This window comes from Gymnogyps californianus, chromosome 7 (genome assembly GCF_018139145.2).
Source record: "Gymnogyps californianus isolate 813 chromosome 7, ASM1813914v2, whole genome shotgun sequence".
Classification (NCBI taxonomy): Eukaryota; Metazoa; Chordata; class Aves; order Accipitriformes; family Cathartidae; genus Gymnogyps; species Gymnogyps californianus.
Genome location: NC_059477.1, coordinates 42514552 through 42531968, shown reverse-complemented (window position 1 = coordinate 42531968; position 17417 = coordinate 42514552). Strand labels below are relative to the sequence as shown.

General features: G+C 40.9%; 1 protein-coding gene across 2 annotated transcripts in view; it reads left to right on the top strand.

Annotated features, from left to right (window-relative positions):
- CACNB4 (calcium voltage-gated channel auxiliary subunit beta 4) overlaps nt 1-17417 on the top strand; it is a 107162-nt gene that overhangs the window by 76807 nt on the left and 12938 nt on the right. The window contains exons 3-11 of one of the 2 annotated variants that reach the window (XM_050899777.1): nt 212-331; nt 676-798; nt 4716-4846; nt 7300-7376; nt 7752-7771; nt 7886-7966; nt 10126-10184; nt 14191-14300; nt 15918-16069. In XM_050899777.1, coding sequence (XP_050755734.1) covers nt 212-331; nt 676-798; nt 4716-4846; nt 7300-7376; nt 7752-7771; nt 7886-7966; nt 10126-10184; nt 14191-14300; nt 15918-16069 — 873 coding nt within the window. The remainder of the gene's footprint in view (nt 1-211; nt 332-675; nt 799-4715; nt 4847-7299; nt 7377-7751; nt 7772-7885; nt 7967-10125; nt 10185-14190; nt 14301-15917; nt 16070-17417) is intronic. The other variant, XM_050899778.1, reaches the window with a different exon arrangement.

Sequence of the window (17417 nt, the reverse complement as noted above, 5' to 3'; positions counted from 1 at the left end):
TTGGGATTTTTGTCTTTGGCTTAGTGCACCTGATTGGTAAAGCCAGGTTATTTCTCTGCTAAATTCTGCAGATTTTTCATGCTAGCAACAATATGTAAAACTCACTCAAAGAAATTCAGAAACAAATATTTTAAAAGTATTTTATGAATCTGACTGGGGAGATTTCTTATTTCTTACATTTGTTTTCTTAGTGACATGAATTTAATTTCAGGGCTCAGCAGATTCATACACAAGCAGACCCTCAGACTCTGATGTCTCTTTGGAAGAAGACAGGGAAGCAATCCGTCAAGAAAGAGAACAACAAGCAGCTATACAACTTGAAAGGGCGAAGGTGTGTTCTTTTCAACTTTAATAATAACTAAGTTATGTGGCATTTATCTTGTGCCTAGTGTTGAAATTCATACTGTTGGTTTATAATGATGATGCTATCTTTTGCAGTAGTTTGGCAATTGAGTCAAGTTACTGCAGACAAGATGTTTGGGGGAATATAGTCTAAATATGCTTGTGTAAATGGAGATTTTCTCTAGTGAGCTGAACTCTGCTGGCTTGTGTGAAATTATTAGGTCTGAATTTTGATGTATTTGGCAAATGTCCTCTGCTAGGTTTTTGGTAATTTGATACAATTCTTGATTCAGAAAACTTTCCACTGTTTGTGATGTGTGTTTCTATTTGTAGTCCAAACCAGTAGCATTTGCTGTTAAGACTAATGTGAGTTACTGTGGAGCTCTGGATGAAGATGTTCCTGTCCCAAGCACTGCCATCTCTTTTGATGCCAAGGACTTCCTACACATTAAAGAGGTAAAACCAAGAAGTAGTAAAAGGGAATGTGAAAGGGAACCTTTTAAATGCCAAGAACTACAATTTGAACAGTCGGGGCTGAGCCATACCAGATTAAAAAGAGAGCCAAGAGCCGAGTGGAGGCAGGAGAGCACAGCACATCCGTCTGATTAGTGATGATGTGGTGGTACTTCAGCCTTTTCAGAGTTGCAGCACCCTGGGGTGGTTATCTTGCACTTTTTTAACGCTTGATGTTACCGACTTGTTGGATTTTCACATCATAGGAAGGAGATAACATCTTGCTATATTTTAAATACCCTTCAACATGGTACACTCAGATTCTTTTCATCAAATGATGTTTGTGATGGATCAGAGATTATGTAATAGAAAGGGATTCTATTGAACAGAAAGTGGAGTAGCACCAGGTTACACCAGGTCTTCATAAAGCACCAGATAGGCTTATAAGGGAGGAGATGAAACTTAGAATAATACAATAAGAAAAGAAAATATTGAAGAGGACAGATACAAAAATAAGGAAAAAGGAATGGGAATAAATGGGCCCTGAGTATGGCTTTGGTAGAGAAAAATACATTTTATTGCATGTTGAGCGTATTTTCTGCAATTCTTTATCTGAAGTGAGCCCTCCAAATTTGCATAAACCCCTGTTGTTTTGTAGACTTGTACATAGGCTTGCAGCTTGCAAAAACATTTTTTCATCTCTGCATTCTGGGTTTATTTTAGGGTGTTCAGTACTCATTTGTCTCTTTCTTTGAACATGTGTCCGTCAGCGCTTCAGAGTACTGATCTCCCTTAGACTGAGCACATTTAGGAGGAAAACACCTGCTTCTGCACCTCTAGAGGCAGAGATTGGTGGTAGAACAGGGGGTTTTGCTTTAAATTCTTTCTGCCTGAGAAGGAGACAGGAGAGGCAGTTGATTCCCTTGTTCCATTTTCTCAATTTGCTGCAAACAGATGGAACTTTGATTTGGATTTTTTTGTTTGTTTCTTTTGTGTGTTTCTTTTTTTTAATATTTGTGTGGAACAGTGCTTAAACCCTGCTGAGGAAGTGGAGCACTGAACCTGAATCTGCCTATCTCTGCATGCAGAATTGGTTGCCCTTCCTCTTTGCTCCCCAAGAATGCGTTCTGTTCTGTCTAGCACCACACCTGAACTCCCTTGATGTACGCCACTTTCTAAACCTGCTTCCCATCAGGAAAAGGTCCTTAGCTAGCACTCAAAGTTGAAGGCAGACAGCTGCATCCATTACACCACTGAGATCACTTTCTCAGCTACCTTCCCTGATGTTTTCCCACCCACATCAGAAATGTACCCTGCCTGACATACTGCCTTTCTAGTGTACATTGTCCTGTGTAACCATTCAGGTAGCTGTGCATCACCATTTAAACAAGTATTTGATCTTGGCTTTCCCAGGATGTGGCTACCTTTATTGTCAGGCCAGTGATTGAATTTAATGTACTAAGCTCCTGTTGTGCTGCCCTGTACGTTTTTCCAGAGAAGTGTCCCAAGTCCATGTCTCTGCATTCTGTGAGTTTTTTCCCAAGATCTAAATGGGCAGGATTGCATTGCCACTAAACTGTAAGCCATCTGGCTTACTGGTATTTGTCAGCTCTGCTAAAGGTTTAGCATAGTTTCTTTGTTAATGCTGAAACCTTCAGCTTACCTGAAGCTGCGGCTGTAACTCAGTAGGATTTCAGGAATGGTTCCGCATGCTGGAGTCTAGCTGCATGGAAAAAGGCTTTGTAGAATTTGTTTTTCGATGGTCTGGCAGGCTTGCTTGGACTAGAACAAGCATGGTTCCAGATTTTAGAATAATGCTAAACTAGGTAAGAAGTAAGGTCACCCTGCTGACAGGGTGAAACATGAGCAGTAACTGATGAGTTGCTATATTGAGAATGTGTCCTGTATGTCTCATCTGTCTCCTACAAGACTATACATTATGTGCTTACTTAAAAGTCAATTACTGACAATGCAGAAGAAATCATGGGCATGGCAACCAATAGGAATGAACTGTAGTCCTCCCACATACTGAATGCAAAGAATGACATATGGGAGGTAATGACCTAATGCAAACAGCCCTGCGTTCCTTGCTGCATCGTTATAATTTGTATTGTTCAGATATTGTCAGCGTAACGCTGATTCTGATTTCATGTCTGGAGGCATCACTCAGAGGTCCGTGACCTGCTAATGGAAGAAAGATTCCCATGTTCAAGCTGTACATTTAGAACCAAAATAGAATGGGTAATGCTCATGGGACTCAGGTTTTACAGTGGTTTCAATCCATTGATCGATTTCACTGATTTACAACAGCAGAATGCTAGATCCTGAAGTATTTGCCTATTTTAAAGAATGTAAATAATTCTGTCGACTTAAGCAGAAGGAACATATTTTAAATTAAGCTTTGCTTCTGACATTGTCTGAATCAGGGTCTTAACAGCATGAAGAATAGATACTTAAAAAGTTGAAATGATAAAATAATGGAAGCTCTTGCATAAATAACAGCTATATAAAGAGGACAGGTTTTCAAGATGAGGGTATAAGGATTGCATTTCTCTTAGCTCTGTGTGTGTGTGTGTATGGGTTAATTAAAAGGCTAATATATTTTTCGAAGATATTGAGGCTCTGTATGTTTCAGAGACTTGAGTTAGGCACTGTTGTACCTTTGACAACTAGGACATGGTATTTATGTGTCTCTGCAAGAACTTAAGTGTTTGAGAATATGGAGCCAAGAGAACTGATCGTTTTTAAGGCGACATTTCTGTGATAACTTTTTCCTCAAGGCATGCAGACAAAATCAGTACCCTTGTGCTGATCTTAATGACTTGAAAGTCAGTTGTGAAAAGTAATGTTTCTTTTGAACACTGAGGTGCCTAATGAAGCATAGCAGAGTATAAGGTTTTCAGATATTTTTCTTCAAAAGCTCTGCTGGCAGGCAGCTACAACAAATCCTTTTCCACTATGATATCTGCTATCATATCACTTTTCATCTTTCCATCATTAAAGTTAGGCCAGACTTTCAATAATGCAGAAAAACATATGTTATTAAAGGTTAATGATAAAGCTAAATTTTATACTTTCAGGTATATATTAAAGTTTCTTCCTAAAGGTGATTTTTTCTTCAGCTCTCATAAATGTAAAAGTGTATGCCTCTGAAGGGTTTAGCTACTTCTGGGCAGTGGCACTATAAAAGCCTCATTTGTAGAGAGGTGTCACAACTTTGGTTAGAGCTCTACCGTACCATTAACCAGATACGGGTTTGGTTCGTTGCTGGAGCTGTTAAGTTTTCTGTGGTGTCTTGGATAGTTTGGTCTGTCTTTATTTCAGTTTCTAGAATGTTGTTTGTAGAGCTTTTCTACCACACAAGGTTTTTGCAAAGGGATAACACGTTAATAACATCCATACAAGTACCTGGAAAGGAGGAAGGAAAAATGGTGGTGGTGGTGATCTTTGGTGTAGACCATTAAATTTTACAAGGAACCAATAATGATGGTTTTGATGGTGATCTGAAGGTGTTATTTTTATGCTTGACTGCTTTATATGGCCGCTATGTGGTAGTTTGGTGGCCTTGGTGCACCAGAAGTTGGTTCGTCTCATTAAATCACCATCACGCTCGGCACCTTAGTTGGTGACATCAGAGGAGAAGTCACAGCAGGATGTGTTGGGCAGTTAAGAGATAAGCCAGTACTGCCACAGATAATGCCGCTTTCCACCGTCTGGCTGCAAAGAAGACATCAACCTTCCAAATACTGCCTAGCATCTTTTAACTTCACTTAAATTCACACGGATTGTCCAGCATTCAGATATCAGTGTGAGTCTGGTTTGGTTGACTAGTATGGAGTTAAGGATGGTGGATAACAAAATAAGGGAGTTTCAGACATGGAGCATTTTGAACTGAAGCCAGTAACCTTTCTGTGTTCCAGAAATATAATAATGACTGGTGGATAGGAAGGCTGGTTAAGGAGGGCTGCGAGATTGGCTTTATTCCAAGCCCGCTTAGACTGGAGAACATCCGCATTCAACAGGAGCAGAAGAGAGGACGTTTCCATGGAGGGTAAGAGTGCTGTAACCTTTTAAAATAATTTAAAATCATTTCTGACACCGGACAATATTTTCAAAGGTCACTTGATTCATTTTTATTGCAGTGCATTTGGAGAAGTGTTTGATTTGGGATTCCAAATAAAAATACATATTTACAGAGAATAGATGTGTTAGATATTGACAATGAGAAACAAGAAAAAAATGTGTATTGACTTTAGGAAAGATCAGTAATACAGTATGAGTGGTAATGACAGAACTTTCTGAAGGGCTAGAGAGTTTTACGTCCCCATGGGTTTAAGTCAACTCGGTGCTCAAAGGCTGCCACATTTTTTTTCCCCAACTGTTATGTTCTTAAGGTTGTGGGGTTTTTTCTTTCTTTCTTTCTTTCTTTCTTTCTTTCTTTCTTTCTTTCTCTCCATTTTGGCCAAACCCACACTTTTCAAACTTGATAAGATGAGCTTTGTCGTTCGACTTCCTTTATTCTTCATCTTCCAGGCTGACCATTCTGTGTCTCCACGCTGCTAGAGCTGGAGATTGCAAGTCCCTGGAAAAAGATAAACTTGGTCACAGGTCTAGGAAGTAAAACTGATTTCTCATAATCTCAGTTCAGACACGGAAGTCACTCTTCTATTGCCTGAATACAGAAAATACTTTTCTCTCTTTTATTTTTAATTACTTTGCTACTAGCATATTATTCCCACTAATTGAAAACAAAATTTAAATGTTCACACAGATAAAAAGGAGAACAAAACCTTTAGTACTGCAGAGTAGAGAGACGTAAGCCGATTGAATCTGGACCTAATAGATAGCAGTAAGAGGAGCATAATTTAGCCTGTATAATACTGTCAGGGAATTGGCATACTAATATACTTAATTAAGGTCAGGAATCATTTCAAGTATAAACCATCTGGGAAAACGTTTTTAGAATGATTGAACAGCATTAACTGTGCTTTTTCCAAATTGCTTTTATAATTTTTGAAATGGCTTCAGAGGAAGCCAGTGTATCTCAGTGTACAGAAAGAAGATTATCTAATTCAGAGAGATGGACACTAACAGAGTATTTAGGATACTGTTTCAGATACAGCATATTAGAAAAATTCTCTGCTTGTGTGAATGGGCATGACTCCACCGAATCACCAATTCTTGCAAAGATTTTGTCTAGTCTCACCTATGGAGAATATTAGGAATAAAATCAAGTATGAAAGAGACAGGGGAAATATTGTAAAGGATATCTATTAAGATTTTAAGTAGTCTGCACTAACACTCCTGGATTTGTATCATAAAATTGAAAGTAATGTATAATGATAAAATAGTTTATTTTTGAGCGCCTTTGTTAGATGTAGTCATACAGTATCTGTACCTTAAGATTTCTTTAAAAGCTGTGACTAGCTGTGATACTAAGGCGCTGTGTGATGAAGAAGAATTCTAGTTTTGTCTGAGTAAGGCAGTGAAAAGTCATCTATTAAAGAGGGTTTCTAGAGTCTAGTATATGTTTGCAAAGGATTTGCCAAGTCCAGGAGTAAACAATCCCTGCTCTGGAGAGCATATGGCAAGAAAGCAAGGATAAAATACTGATTGGGACTAGTATCCTTTTGCTGGTCAGTCTGTATGTAATGAAAAATACTAAATACTGTGCTAAAGACTTGGATTGTACCATGGGACTATGTCACCTGCAGTAATCGGGTTGCTTAAACAGTCCTTCTCTCTCTGCCCGGAGCTTTCCTTCCCTCCTCCCATCTCCTCCTGAGCTGCTTGTGCAATGAGCTGAATTAGAGAGCTGATTCACCTGACCATCTTCCCCGTCCCCAAACCAGTTTCCTGTTCCAGTCTGCTGCAGGTTTGCTGCACAAGCAGTCGTGCTGGGTGCATCACCCAGGGAGAGGAGGGCAGGGCACGGGGGCAGAACTGCCTGCCTGGAAGCAGGGAGGTACAGCAAATGGAAAAAGGAGCTACTTAAACCACTGTTGCTACACAACAAAAGCTATTTAAACCAGCAGTTAAGATCCCAAACCTTCCAAGAGATGTGTCTGGCTAGTCACGTATGCTGGTAGAGAGACCCAGCAAGACAGAGGAGTGCTGGGTGGGGGATCTCGTGCAGAGCTGGGCTATGTGCTGAGTTTAGCAGATGTCTGTGACTAGAGCTGCTGCATTTCCCAGCCTACGGGCAGGTCACAGAAGACCTTTGCTCAGTCTGTAGTGGAACCTGCTTTCCCCTCGTAGCCTGTACGCAGCTTTTCCAGACGTGGAGCTCTACTTAATTACGGATGCTTTGGTTTCCCCATGTCCCTGCCTGATACTCTTCACCTCTCACTTCAGAGGAAGCTTTCTTGCGGCATGAATGTGGGTGAAGACTCTCCTTTACCGTGTGATTTCTTATGGGGCAATTTCTCATAGCTGCTGCCTAAAATCTTGCACATTTGCATCCCTGGGCGCTTGGTGTTAATGGGGCTCTTTCTGATACCATAGGAAATCAAGTGGAAATTCTTCTTCAAGTCTTGGAGAAATGGTTTCTGGCACATTTCGAGCCACACCTACTTCCACGGGTAAGACAGAATTTTATTTAAGGAAACTCTTGCTATTTCTAATAGTTCTATTTTAAAAACCGTATATGAAAAATGCGGGTTTCCCCCCTTTGCTGACTTATTAAGACATTTTACAGAAAAGTGCTTGCGTGCGGAGGTGGAGAAAGACATCTATTTCTAGACATGCGGTAGTTGCTAAGGGACTGGGAAAAAATCTCAGGAGAAGTGGCAGCTGCCCCAGAATGGAATGAATGACCAATTTAAACAGGGCTGACCAAAAGGGAGGTGAACTGAGAGAAACTGAAAGTGCGTTGACAGAGGGATTTTTGTTTGCAAGTGTTATGGCTGTTATACACAGTGTGTGTTTTTTAACCAAGTTCTCATTTGGTCTTTTAGCGAAACAGAAACAAAAAGTGGTGAGTAGTACTTTTGTTTCCATTTTATTTTATTTAATTCTAATACATAATTCCCAGGATTTTCGTACAGATCTTCTTTGATTAATGATCTGAAAGGTTGTTTTCTTCTTCTAGACAGAACATGTTCCCCCATATGATGTAGTACCATCAATGAGACCTGTTGTCTTGGTGGGTCCATCACTGAAAGGCTATGAGGTATGTATTCCAGGTATTTGCAATTAGTTAGTATTTTCTTATCTATAATCTTCCTTAGTACATTCAGTGTGTGTGGTGCAGCGCAATTATTTTATGAGAATTTAAAGTGATCTTAGCTTAAATAATTGTCAAAAATGTTATGTAAGAAGTAAGAGTATAGTTACCACTTTGCACTGTTTGGGTGAGGTACCAGCTGAATTTTTTTCTGCCTTGCAACAGTGCCTGTTACTTGTGATGTCTCAGCTGAAGGGTAGGTAACATAAGTACACTGGCACTCTATTTGCAGTTTTACTGCTTTAAACACAGTGCGCATCCAGTATTTTCAGTACAGTTATTGTTGATCGAATCAACTAAGAAAAAGAGAATTGTGTCCATTACAGGAAAAAGTTGGAGCCGTCAAATTAACTAGCTAGACTTCTGTATACATATAAAATTTTAGTCAAACTAGCACATGCTTTGAACTGAATTAGCAAAAATTTTGAAGAACCTTCCCCATTGTTCTCCTTTTTCACTTATGAAAACTTCACATCTTCCGATGAAACTCAGCGTTGGCAAATCAAGTAGCTGGACTATTGCAGCGTATTGTTTTATCCTCCAGCACCTGAAACTGAATATGGGAACTGATGTTTATTATTTCAGCATGTTTTCTTGATGTTTATTTTTTTTAAGATTATTAGTATATTGAAATATATATGTAAAGAAACCTTTAACCCTGCTGAATTATTTGCCTCTGTTCAACGTGGAAGTAGGTATGATAACATGTACAGATAAACAGGACACCCATTTTTCAAGACTGCTGCAGATTCAAATGAGCATTTAACACGTGCTAAACAAGCATAGGCTTTTAGCAGGGCATTTTGGTGAACTAAACCATCTGTTAAGTGTTTTGCTGAATTAGGAACTAAATGAACATGAACATAAAATCAAAGATACACTTCATTTAGCTTAATGTTGTTAGTACTTTATAGGATATTATTAAACATATTGGAATGGTTCTTTTTGGACGATTACAACATGGTACCATTATTAGCATAATGCGGTGTTCTTGCATTGTTTTTTTGGTAAGAATGATTGAAAGTGTAGTTTAGCAAAGCAGGAATTAGGTAATTCATGTTCTACTCTCTGCCTTTTATGGTGATGTTTCTTGACAGGAGTAAATTTCATCCATTGACTTTCATGGTGCTGCACCACAGATTAATTTGCCTAGAGACTCTCAAGTTCGGAGGGGATAGAGGCTTTTTGTTAATACATACCTCTGCAAATATGCCACCCCACCTTTGTTTAAGAAAATAACACCAAACATGACATCTTGAACATATAAAGGTGTATAAATGGTAACGCAGTTACAATATTAATTTCAGTTACAAATAGTGGTCTACATAACAGAAATGCATTCATCTGACTTTGCAACCTATGTGGGAAAATTCTTTTGACTGTTTTTTTTTTTTTCCTGACTAAATTCTGTGAGAACCGTTTTGAAAGACAACCTAGGAGAAATAAACTGCCAGAGGCCTGGGGGCTTTGATTAAGTTCCTGTCTAGACTGGCAGATAATAGGTGTCAGCCTGAGTTGTCCTGAAAAGGGCAAGGAGCTCACTCAATAAAGTAGATGACAGCTGTTGAGGCTGAGCTTCTCTCAGATGCTTTCCCTTGTACAGGAATGGAAACATCCATTTTTTTCTGCTTGTAGGCCTCTCTGAGAGTAGTTGTTCTCTTCTGTTCAAACAGTCATCCAACAGGATAAATCTTGTATCTGAAGTTTTAAGCCAGTTCTAATAATGTTACTGTAGGAAAAAACCAAATGATCTGTTCAACCCAAATAGTCCCATATGCTTCTGACATGTTCTGAAGCCTGTTGGGAACGGTACTGCTATGGAAGGCGGTGAGGTGTGCTCTAATGCCTCAGTGCAAGTCAAGACAAGAGCAGAAAGAGTGACAGCTCTCACATCCTCCGTTCCGCATTTTGGAGAATGAGTCAGAAAACTTGCAAGTGTTTATTACAAAGCGTGCTGCCAAGAGCGTGAAAATTAAATGATTGCTACCTATAAAAGGTATTGATTGTTGGCAGTATCCTTACCTTCTACTTACCTCTTTTCTTACTTTTGACTTCTTTTTCTCCCTGTCAATCCTCCCTGTTCAATCTTCCTCACCTCTGCCAAGGTGACAGACATGATGCAGAAAGCTCTCTTTGACTTCCTGAAGCACAGGTTTGATGGGAGGTGAGAAATACTGTCCTTTTCATGCTTTTTCCCCCATGTGTTACTGACATTTTAGTGACTTTTTTTTTTTTTTTTTTTTTTTAATGCAAGAAGGTTGATGCATGTTCAAAACTGATTTACTGGCTTCGTATCAACACTGAAATGCAGCCAGCTGTGGAGTGGAACACAGCTAATGTATTAGGAGAAGTGCATGTACCTGCATATCTGCTATGTCTGTAGTAGGATTTCTTGAATTTAATAGAATAATTCTGCCTCAATATCTTACCAGCCTGAAGTTACAGGAAAAATCTAGATGAAACGTGACTGGGGCATGTGGAAAGTGCCAAAATATCTTTAAAGATGGCATTACCAGGCTCAGGTTTTTAATGTTGCCCTGGGAAGCAGGCTGTGCCCCTTGTTCAGCTGGAGTCGGAGGGAGCGGTGCCACCCAGTGAACAGCCCTTTCGGCAGAGCCCGGCTCCTGGCTCGCTGCTGGCCCTCTTTCCTCTGGAGCTCCCAAGCCACTGCTCTGCAGCCCGAGCTGACGGCGTGTTGGGTAAATTGAACTGAGTGAATTGCTTTCTTTTTCAAAGAGCTGTCCAGTTCCTTTTGTGGGTGGCACAGCTGAGAAAGCATAACTGATTGCATGTAAAAGTACAGTTTTATTTACAGTCCCTTGGACATATAACAATTTCTTAACCATTGGATACAAGTGTGTACTGGTGGACCAGCTCAACCAGCCGCTGAAGTGTGCAGACACCAAATATAAGTGCGTCTTGATTTTATTTTGAAGTTGCTCTATTTGGGATAGGTTCATTCCAGCACCTTTTGTGAAGTTCCAGGCTCCTGTACAACAGGATGTTCTCTAAATAAAACTAAACATATCCTAGCCCTGAAATAAGTATCAGAAACAGCAGATTTCAACAGGGTGCAGTAACGGTGCTTCAGACCAACGCCTAAGAAAAATCAACTCTTAAATATTCTGGGTAGTCAAAAATACTTAAAAAGGCAGTTTGAAGAAGGAAATGCTGAGAACTAAAATACAGAAAAAAGTGTGTCAGAACTTAAAAAATTGTAAGGAGGGTTCATCTTGTTCAGCTGGAACATGGAGAATATTTCCTGATGAGGTGTGAGAGGAATAATTTGGATTTCTTTGCTAGGAACATAGGCTTGGTCCATGGCATCTCTTCCTTTCCACTGGAGCTTGTCAGTAGTCATAGGTGACTGCTACGTCTTTGGGATGTTCTGCTCCTCCTTCATCCTAGTTTGTTCAGTATATTCTAACTGTGAAGAGGAACTTAGACTGTGCTAGCTAGTATATGACAGTAAGTCAGGTTTGAAAATACCTAAAACGTTGGCACTAGGACAGTGAAAATAATAGTGTCTGTCATTTAGAAGAGGTGGAGTAGGATTTATGGTCAAGGTACCTTTTGGGGTGCAGTGAGGAGATGGCAGTGCTGAGCTAACCCATAAACAGCTTAGACAAAACATTTAATGATCAACTTCTGTGCAAAATATCTCACCTCCTCCCCTATTTTTAATTGCCCAGCGCAAGTGATTTTAGCAGATCCTACAAATGTAGTGATTGATTTAAAACCTGACAGATGAAGCAGTGTACGTGGCAGCCTGCAGTTAAATTTGTCATTTTTCTGAGCTGTTCGTGCGTCCTGTCAGTGCCTCCTCTCCCCACTCCTGAGCAGTGTGACTGCTCTGGTTCCACTGCAGCTCATTGCATGAGCTCCGATGCCCTTTTGCATTAGGTGTAGGTACGGAACCGCAGCATATGTTCTCATCCAGCTGTTGGCATATGTCTGTCAGCTTTGCGTATACCGGTGGTAACAGAGAGTCATTGTTTTTGGTAGGAATCCATGGCAACTGGAAGCGATAAGTCATCTCCAGTTGCCACGACGTGACTGCTATGAATATATCCTTTATGAGGTATATTTTTATACCCTACATGAGAATGTACTCAGCAGAGGCCTGATCCACGAAGATCAGCAGTGCCTAAATACAGAGAAGAAAATGTAAAGCACACTTAGACGCACCCATTTAGGCTGCTTATTCTCGTGGGAGGCAGGACTGCTCCTTGCCTGGCTCTTCTGTCTTTTCCCCCACCATGCCCTTGGTCTGCACAGAGGGGCAAAAGGGAGAGATTGTGCCTGGAACGAGGTATTTTTTGGATATCCTATTGCCATTAGCAATATTGGCAACTAGATCAGGTAGAAGTATGAGAAGTATGAAATTTCAGCATTGAAAAAGTTAAATGCCACAAGCAAGCTGATACAATTGACTTTAGCTCTGAGTAACTTTAGAAAAATGAGTTAAAGTCCTTTTCAGGCACCTCAGCTGTTTCTTGGTCCTGCTAACTTGTATGGCTTTGCATACAAGCAAAGCCTGTATGCAAAACCCCGCCCTACGTTTCTTTTTCTTTTTTCCCATCTCTTCTGCAATTTTGTGACAGGTCCACGTTACCAAGAAAGGAGAATGACTGTCCAAGGAGGAGCTTTTCAAAAGACTTCAGTAACACTTGAACTAGCAGGACTCCTTCCCTACTTCTTAATACACATGGCTTCTGGCAGCTCCTTCTTTTGTAACTGCAACATCCTTTTCTGGCCAGTGAACTAAAGGAAGGGCCCGACGGCTGTGTTGTGCAGGCCTGCTGAAAGGAGTCTGCTAAAGCTTGGCTGGCACAAGGCATTCAGGGAATGGCTGCTGCAGAGGCTCTAACGGCATTGTTTTCTAAATGCATTGTGTTTAATCACTGTTGCATAGACCAAGCCTGACTCTGTACACCGTGTAAACAAAACATAGCAAAGGCACATTTTTTTCTTAGCATCTTTCAGCAACAGTGATACTTAGGATTACTTCTTACTCAGGAAGAATGAAATGCTTCTTATGTCTGGCACAGTAGGTGAGCATTTGTGGTCCTTCCTCTGTTCCACATCTCTGATTCCAGCAGTCGGAGATCTAGGAGCTCCCTGAGCCAGAGGTGCGATCTGGACCACTGTGTTTTATCATTGCCTCTAGACCCATGATCAATTAATTTCTCCTGTTTCTTTTTTAAACTCGTTTATACTTTTGGTCTCTACTGTATTTTCTGGCAATAAATTTATTTATGTATTATGTAGGAAAATACGTGCACTTCTTTTTAACCCTCCATCTGATAATTTCACTTAGAGCTGCATAAATCTTACGTTCTATGGAATAGCTGCTAGTCATTTCCAGCTTGTTTTCTTTTCACTATTCTTGGCTCTTTGGCTCATCACAGTCCTCCTAAAAGGATTTTACGTGAAGTGATTGTGCGGTCCTTGTTTTATAACCTTTGTCTCTTGTCGGCTCACTGACAGATCAAGTAAAAAAAATCGCCTTCCTTAAGTTAAAGAGGAGGCTCCGGCAGTACAGATAGCTGTGGCTCAACTTACTTTTCTCCTGTTCAACCATAAGCCAAGTCATGTAGCCCATCGGCACAGCTCCCTGTCTGGAAAAGGAGAGTGCGTGTTGGAGGATCGGTCTCCCAAAGCAAGCGGCTCTGTTCAGTGACTCACAGAGGCTCAGATATGAGCGACATGGTCTGCTCGGATTTCCAAACATGGCCCTTCCTTACCTCTCAGCAATGTCAGGTTTAATCAATGGTTTAACTGTCTGGGAAGAGAAGTGCTGTTACTGTTACGACTCTGTTGTTCTGTATGCCCTAAGACTCCCATAACTTGTAGTATTTATGGTACTGTGTAAATTCGTGTAGGAGTTGAGTGAGTTGGGAAGGAGAAAACTTAACTAATGCATTAAATAGAATAGCAGAAACTGTATGCCAGAGTCTACAATAGTATAGGGAATAGAAAATACTTTACAGTTACGCAGCATTTCTCTGTAGTTGTTATTTAATGATGACATAACTCAGCTATAAAACACGTCTGAGTGGTATTTTATTGTATTTGCACTTTGGAATGGAATGTAGCTGTACATCATGCACAGTACACTGAAAATTTGACTACTGTGTTTTTGTTCTGTCCTGTGTTCTTACTCATAGGATATCAATAACTAGAGTGACAGCTGACATTTCTCTTGCTAAGAGGTCTGTTCTAAATAATCCAAGCAAGAGGGCAATAATTGAGCGGTCAAATACAAGATCCAGTTTAGGTAAGACATTGACAAAGATGTAATTCTGAACATGGTTACATACTGGAGGAAAGTGACGGGATTTCAACCTTCAAGATGTCATCAGTTGTGCAATTTTAAATGTGTCTACAGCATTTTAATGTTTAATTCTGAATTTCACATGCTCAAATGGGAGACAAATTTTTCCTGACTGAGGAGGGACAACAGAGCACAATGTACGGTGTTAGCCATGCCGTAAGCGATTACCTGGGCTAGAGCAAGCAATATTATAGCTGCTGTTTGCACAAGATGAGTTAGGGGCCTGCAGTCAGAATATGGGTTCAGTGCTGTTTCCTCCCAAGGTGAGTTGGCCTCACAGCTCCCTCTTCTCAGCCCCCGTGCTTTTAATTGCACATCACAAGGTGCCAAAGAGCTTTCACCTTGTCTAGCCAAGAAGGAATCATGTTGTTCCTGACTCTGAGATTGGTTTTGTGTTTAATGTTGAACAGCTACAGCTTAATTTTGCTGTCTAGCCGTGAGACTCTGGGTCTTCGCACCCTCTCTTCACAGTGTCATGACTGCTGGGTTACACTGGCCTGATGAATTTTTATTTCTTTCACAAGGGTGGAAATTTGTGTGTAGTATATGCATGCCAATAACCTGGTCTCTGGGACACCATCCTAGGAGGTAGGAGGAGTTGGTTTTCAGCCTTCTCAGGAAGAAAAGGCTCTTAAACCCAGTTCTCTGACATCCTGAATGACTGTTTGAACTAGAGGTATAGGTCATAGGACACTTCGTTGGCATTCTAGTACAGGAGTAGGCACCCCAAAATTAAGTGCTGCAGAGGTGAGTACTAAATCTTCTTGTGCCTGTTGTACATGCGTTGTTCTGTGGAACAGCTCTTAGGCAAATTAAATGGATGTGAGTTGCTGACATACAGCTCTTTTGTGCTTTGGTGGTATAATTTACAGGCTTCAATTTGTGCTGAGTTTATCTATTTAAAATTCGTCACATGCGTATGAATGATTAAGAAGGGTCAGAAGAATGAATATCAGAAATATAATTTACATGGAAAGAAATCTCTCCTTTTTCTTCAGACAAAAGTGCTTTGGTGTGAACATTGCCATTAGTGTCTTTTTAAATAATGCCCTGTTGATTATTTAACATAAACAATTTTTTGTGGTTATAGAATTAGGAGGTCACAGTTCTGCTTTTCGTACAGACTCTTGTTTAAGTTAAATCAGAATTACAATCTGAGAACAAAAAAAGTTTTAAGAAATAGCCGTACATCACTTGCTGTCTAAAATAAAAAATCTTACGACTCCTAAGCTGTTTAGCAGATTCGGAAAACATGCTTAAGTCTATTCCGTGTTAATAGAAACATGCATTTAATTGTACCCAATGTTTAAATACACTGATACTATAAAGGAACATAGTACGTATGTATTTTCAGGCAACAGAATTGTCTCAAAGGTAATATTTATTTTAAAAATTGCCTTGAGTAATAGGTTATTTTATGGAAAGTACATCAATTCACATATGGAGTTCATATACTGAATGTATACAGTCTATGAAAATAAATGGGTGATGATATTTCTGTCTAAGTAATGCTGGGGTTGAATGGCTGTTTTGAAAACCTGTTTTGTTTTCCTTTACTAGCTGAAGTACAGAGTGAAATTGAAAGAATCTTTGAGCTGGCAAGGTCCTTACAACTGGTTGTCCTAGATGCAGACACTATCAATCACCCTGCACAGCTTATCAAGACATCTTTAGCACCAATTATTGTCCATGTTAAAGTGTCTTCTCCAAAGGTAATGTATCTCACCCTTAAAATATGTGCATTTGAGAGGGACCTGGAGGGCAGTGTGGGAGTGAGCAGGGTGGTATCTGCACCCGAAGAAATTAAGAGTGAGATGAAGAGAAAAGAAGTGTAATTTTTTGATCAAGGGCTTGACAAGGGAATGTCTGATGCAGTTTCTTTTTTCTGCCCTAAACCTTAACCTAGCCTTAGGCTGAGCCTTAGGCAAGGCACGCACCAATTCAGTAGACAAAAAAATTCCTGAGGAGCAAATTCTTTCTGTAGCGCTCAGTTCCCCGTGGCAGTCCCTTTGCAGCCCCCCTACTCCAACACAGCTGTAGTTCTGGGTTGTCTCTCTACAAGGCCTAACCTTAGGCTGAGCTTCAGAGAAGACACCCAGCCATTTGCCCACTTCCGAGGCAGTTAATCATGGTTTTCTGTTGATCACAAACAAAGCCTTTCTGCTTTTGTCTGTGGCTTCCGCCTGGGGCATGTTGATACACCATCCGCAGCTGGGTCTGGACCAGTGTGGCCAGGCTGCTGGCCGGCTCCTGCCATGGAGCGTGAATGTGACTGTTGCTCAGGAGCGCAGCACAGACCCCACCACGACCACGGCTGTTAGTGCAGGAGGGGACCTGGAGTCACGACAGAGACTCTGGGTCTCATGGAATCAGCACAGCGATGGTGGGAAGCTGCCCCAACGCCTGCTGGAGTGACCACCGTGGCACATCAGAGATGTCTGCAGAGAGCCATGCGCCAGTTCTTCGTGCAGGTGACCAGCAAGGGACGGGGGAGGTTCTGCTGGACCTGCTACTGGGGGGAAAAAGGAAAAACTGGACAGAGTTGTGAAGGTCCAGGACAGTGTTGGCTGCAACAACCATGAGATGGTGGAATTTAAGATCCTGAGAGAAGTGAGCAATACAAATAACGGAATTGCAGACCTGGACCCTAGAACTGGCTTGTTCAGGGACCTGTTCAGCAGGATCCCGTTAAAGACTGTCTTGGATAACAAAGCTCAGGAAAGCTGTGTGATCTTCATGGACAGCTTCCTCCAAGCACTAGAATGATCTGTTCCTATGTGGAGCTGGGCAGGAGAGCAGTGTGGATGAACAGGGAACAGCCTGAGCTCAGACACAAAAAGGAGGCACGCAGAAGATGGATGCGGGGACAGGGATCCCAGGAGGAATACACCTTAGGGGGAAGTTAAGAAAGCCAGAGTTCAGCTGGAGCTAGAACTAGCAAGAGATCTTAAGGGTAACAAAAAGGGTTTCTGTAAGAACATGGCAAGCAGAAGGAAAGCTAAGAATAGCGTGGGCCCACTGCTGTGTGTGGCAGAGACCCACAGGAGCGGAAGGCTGATC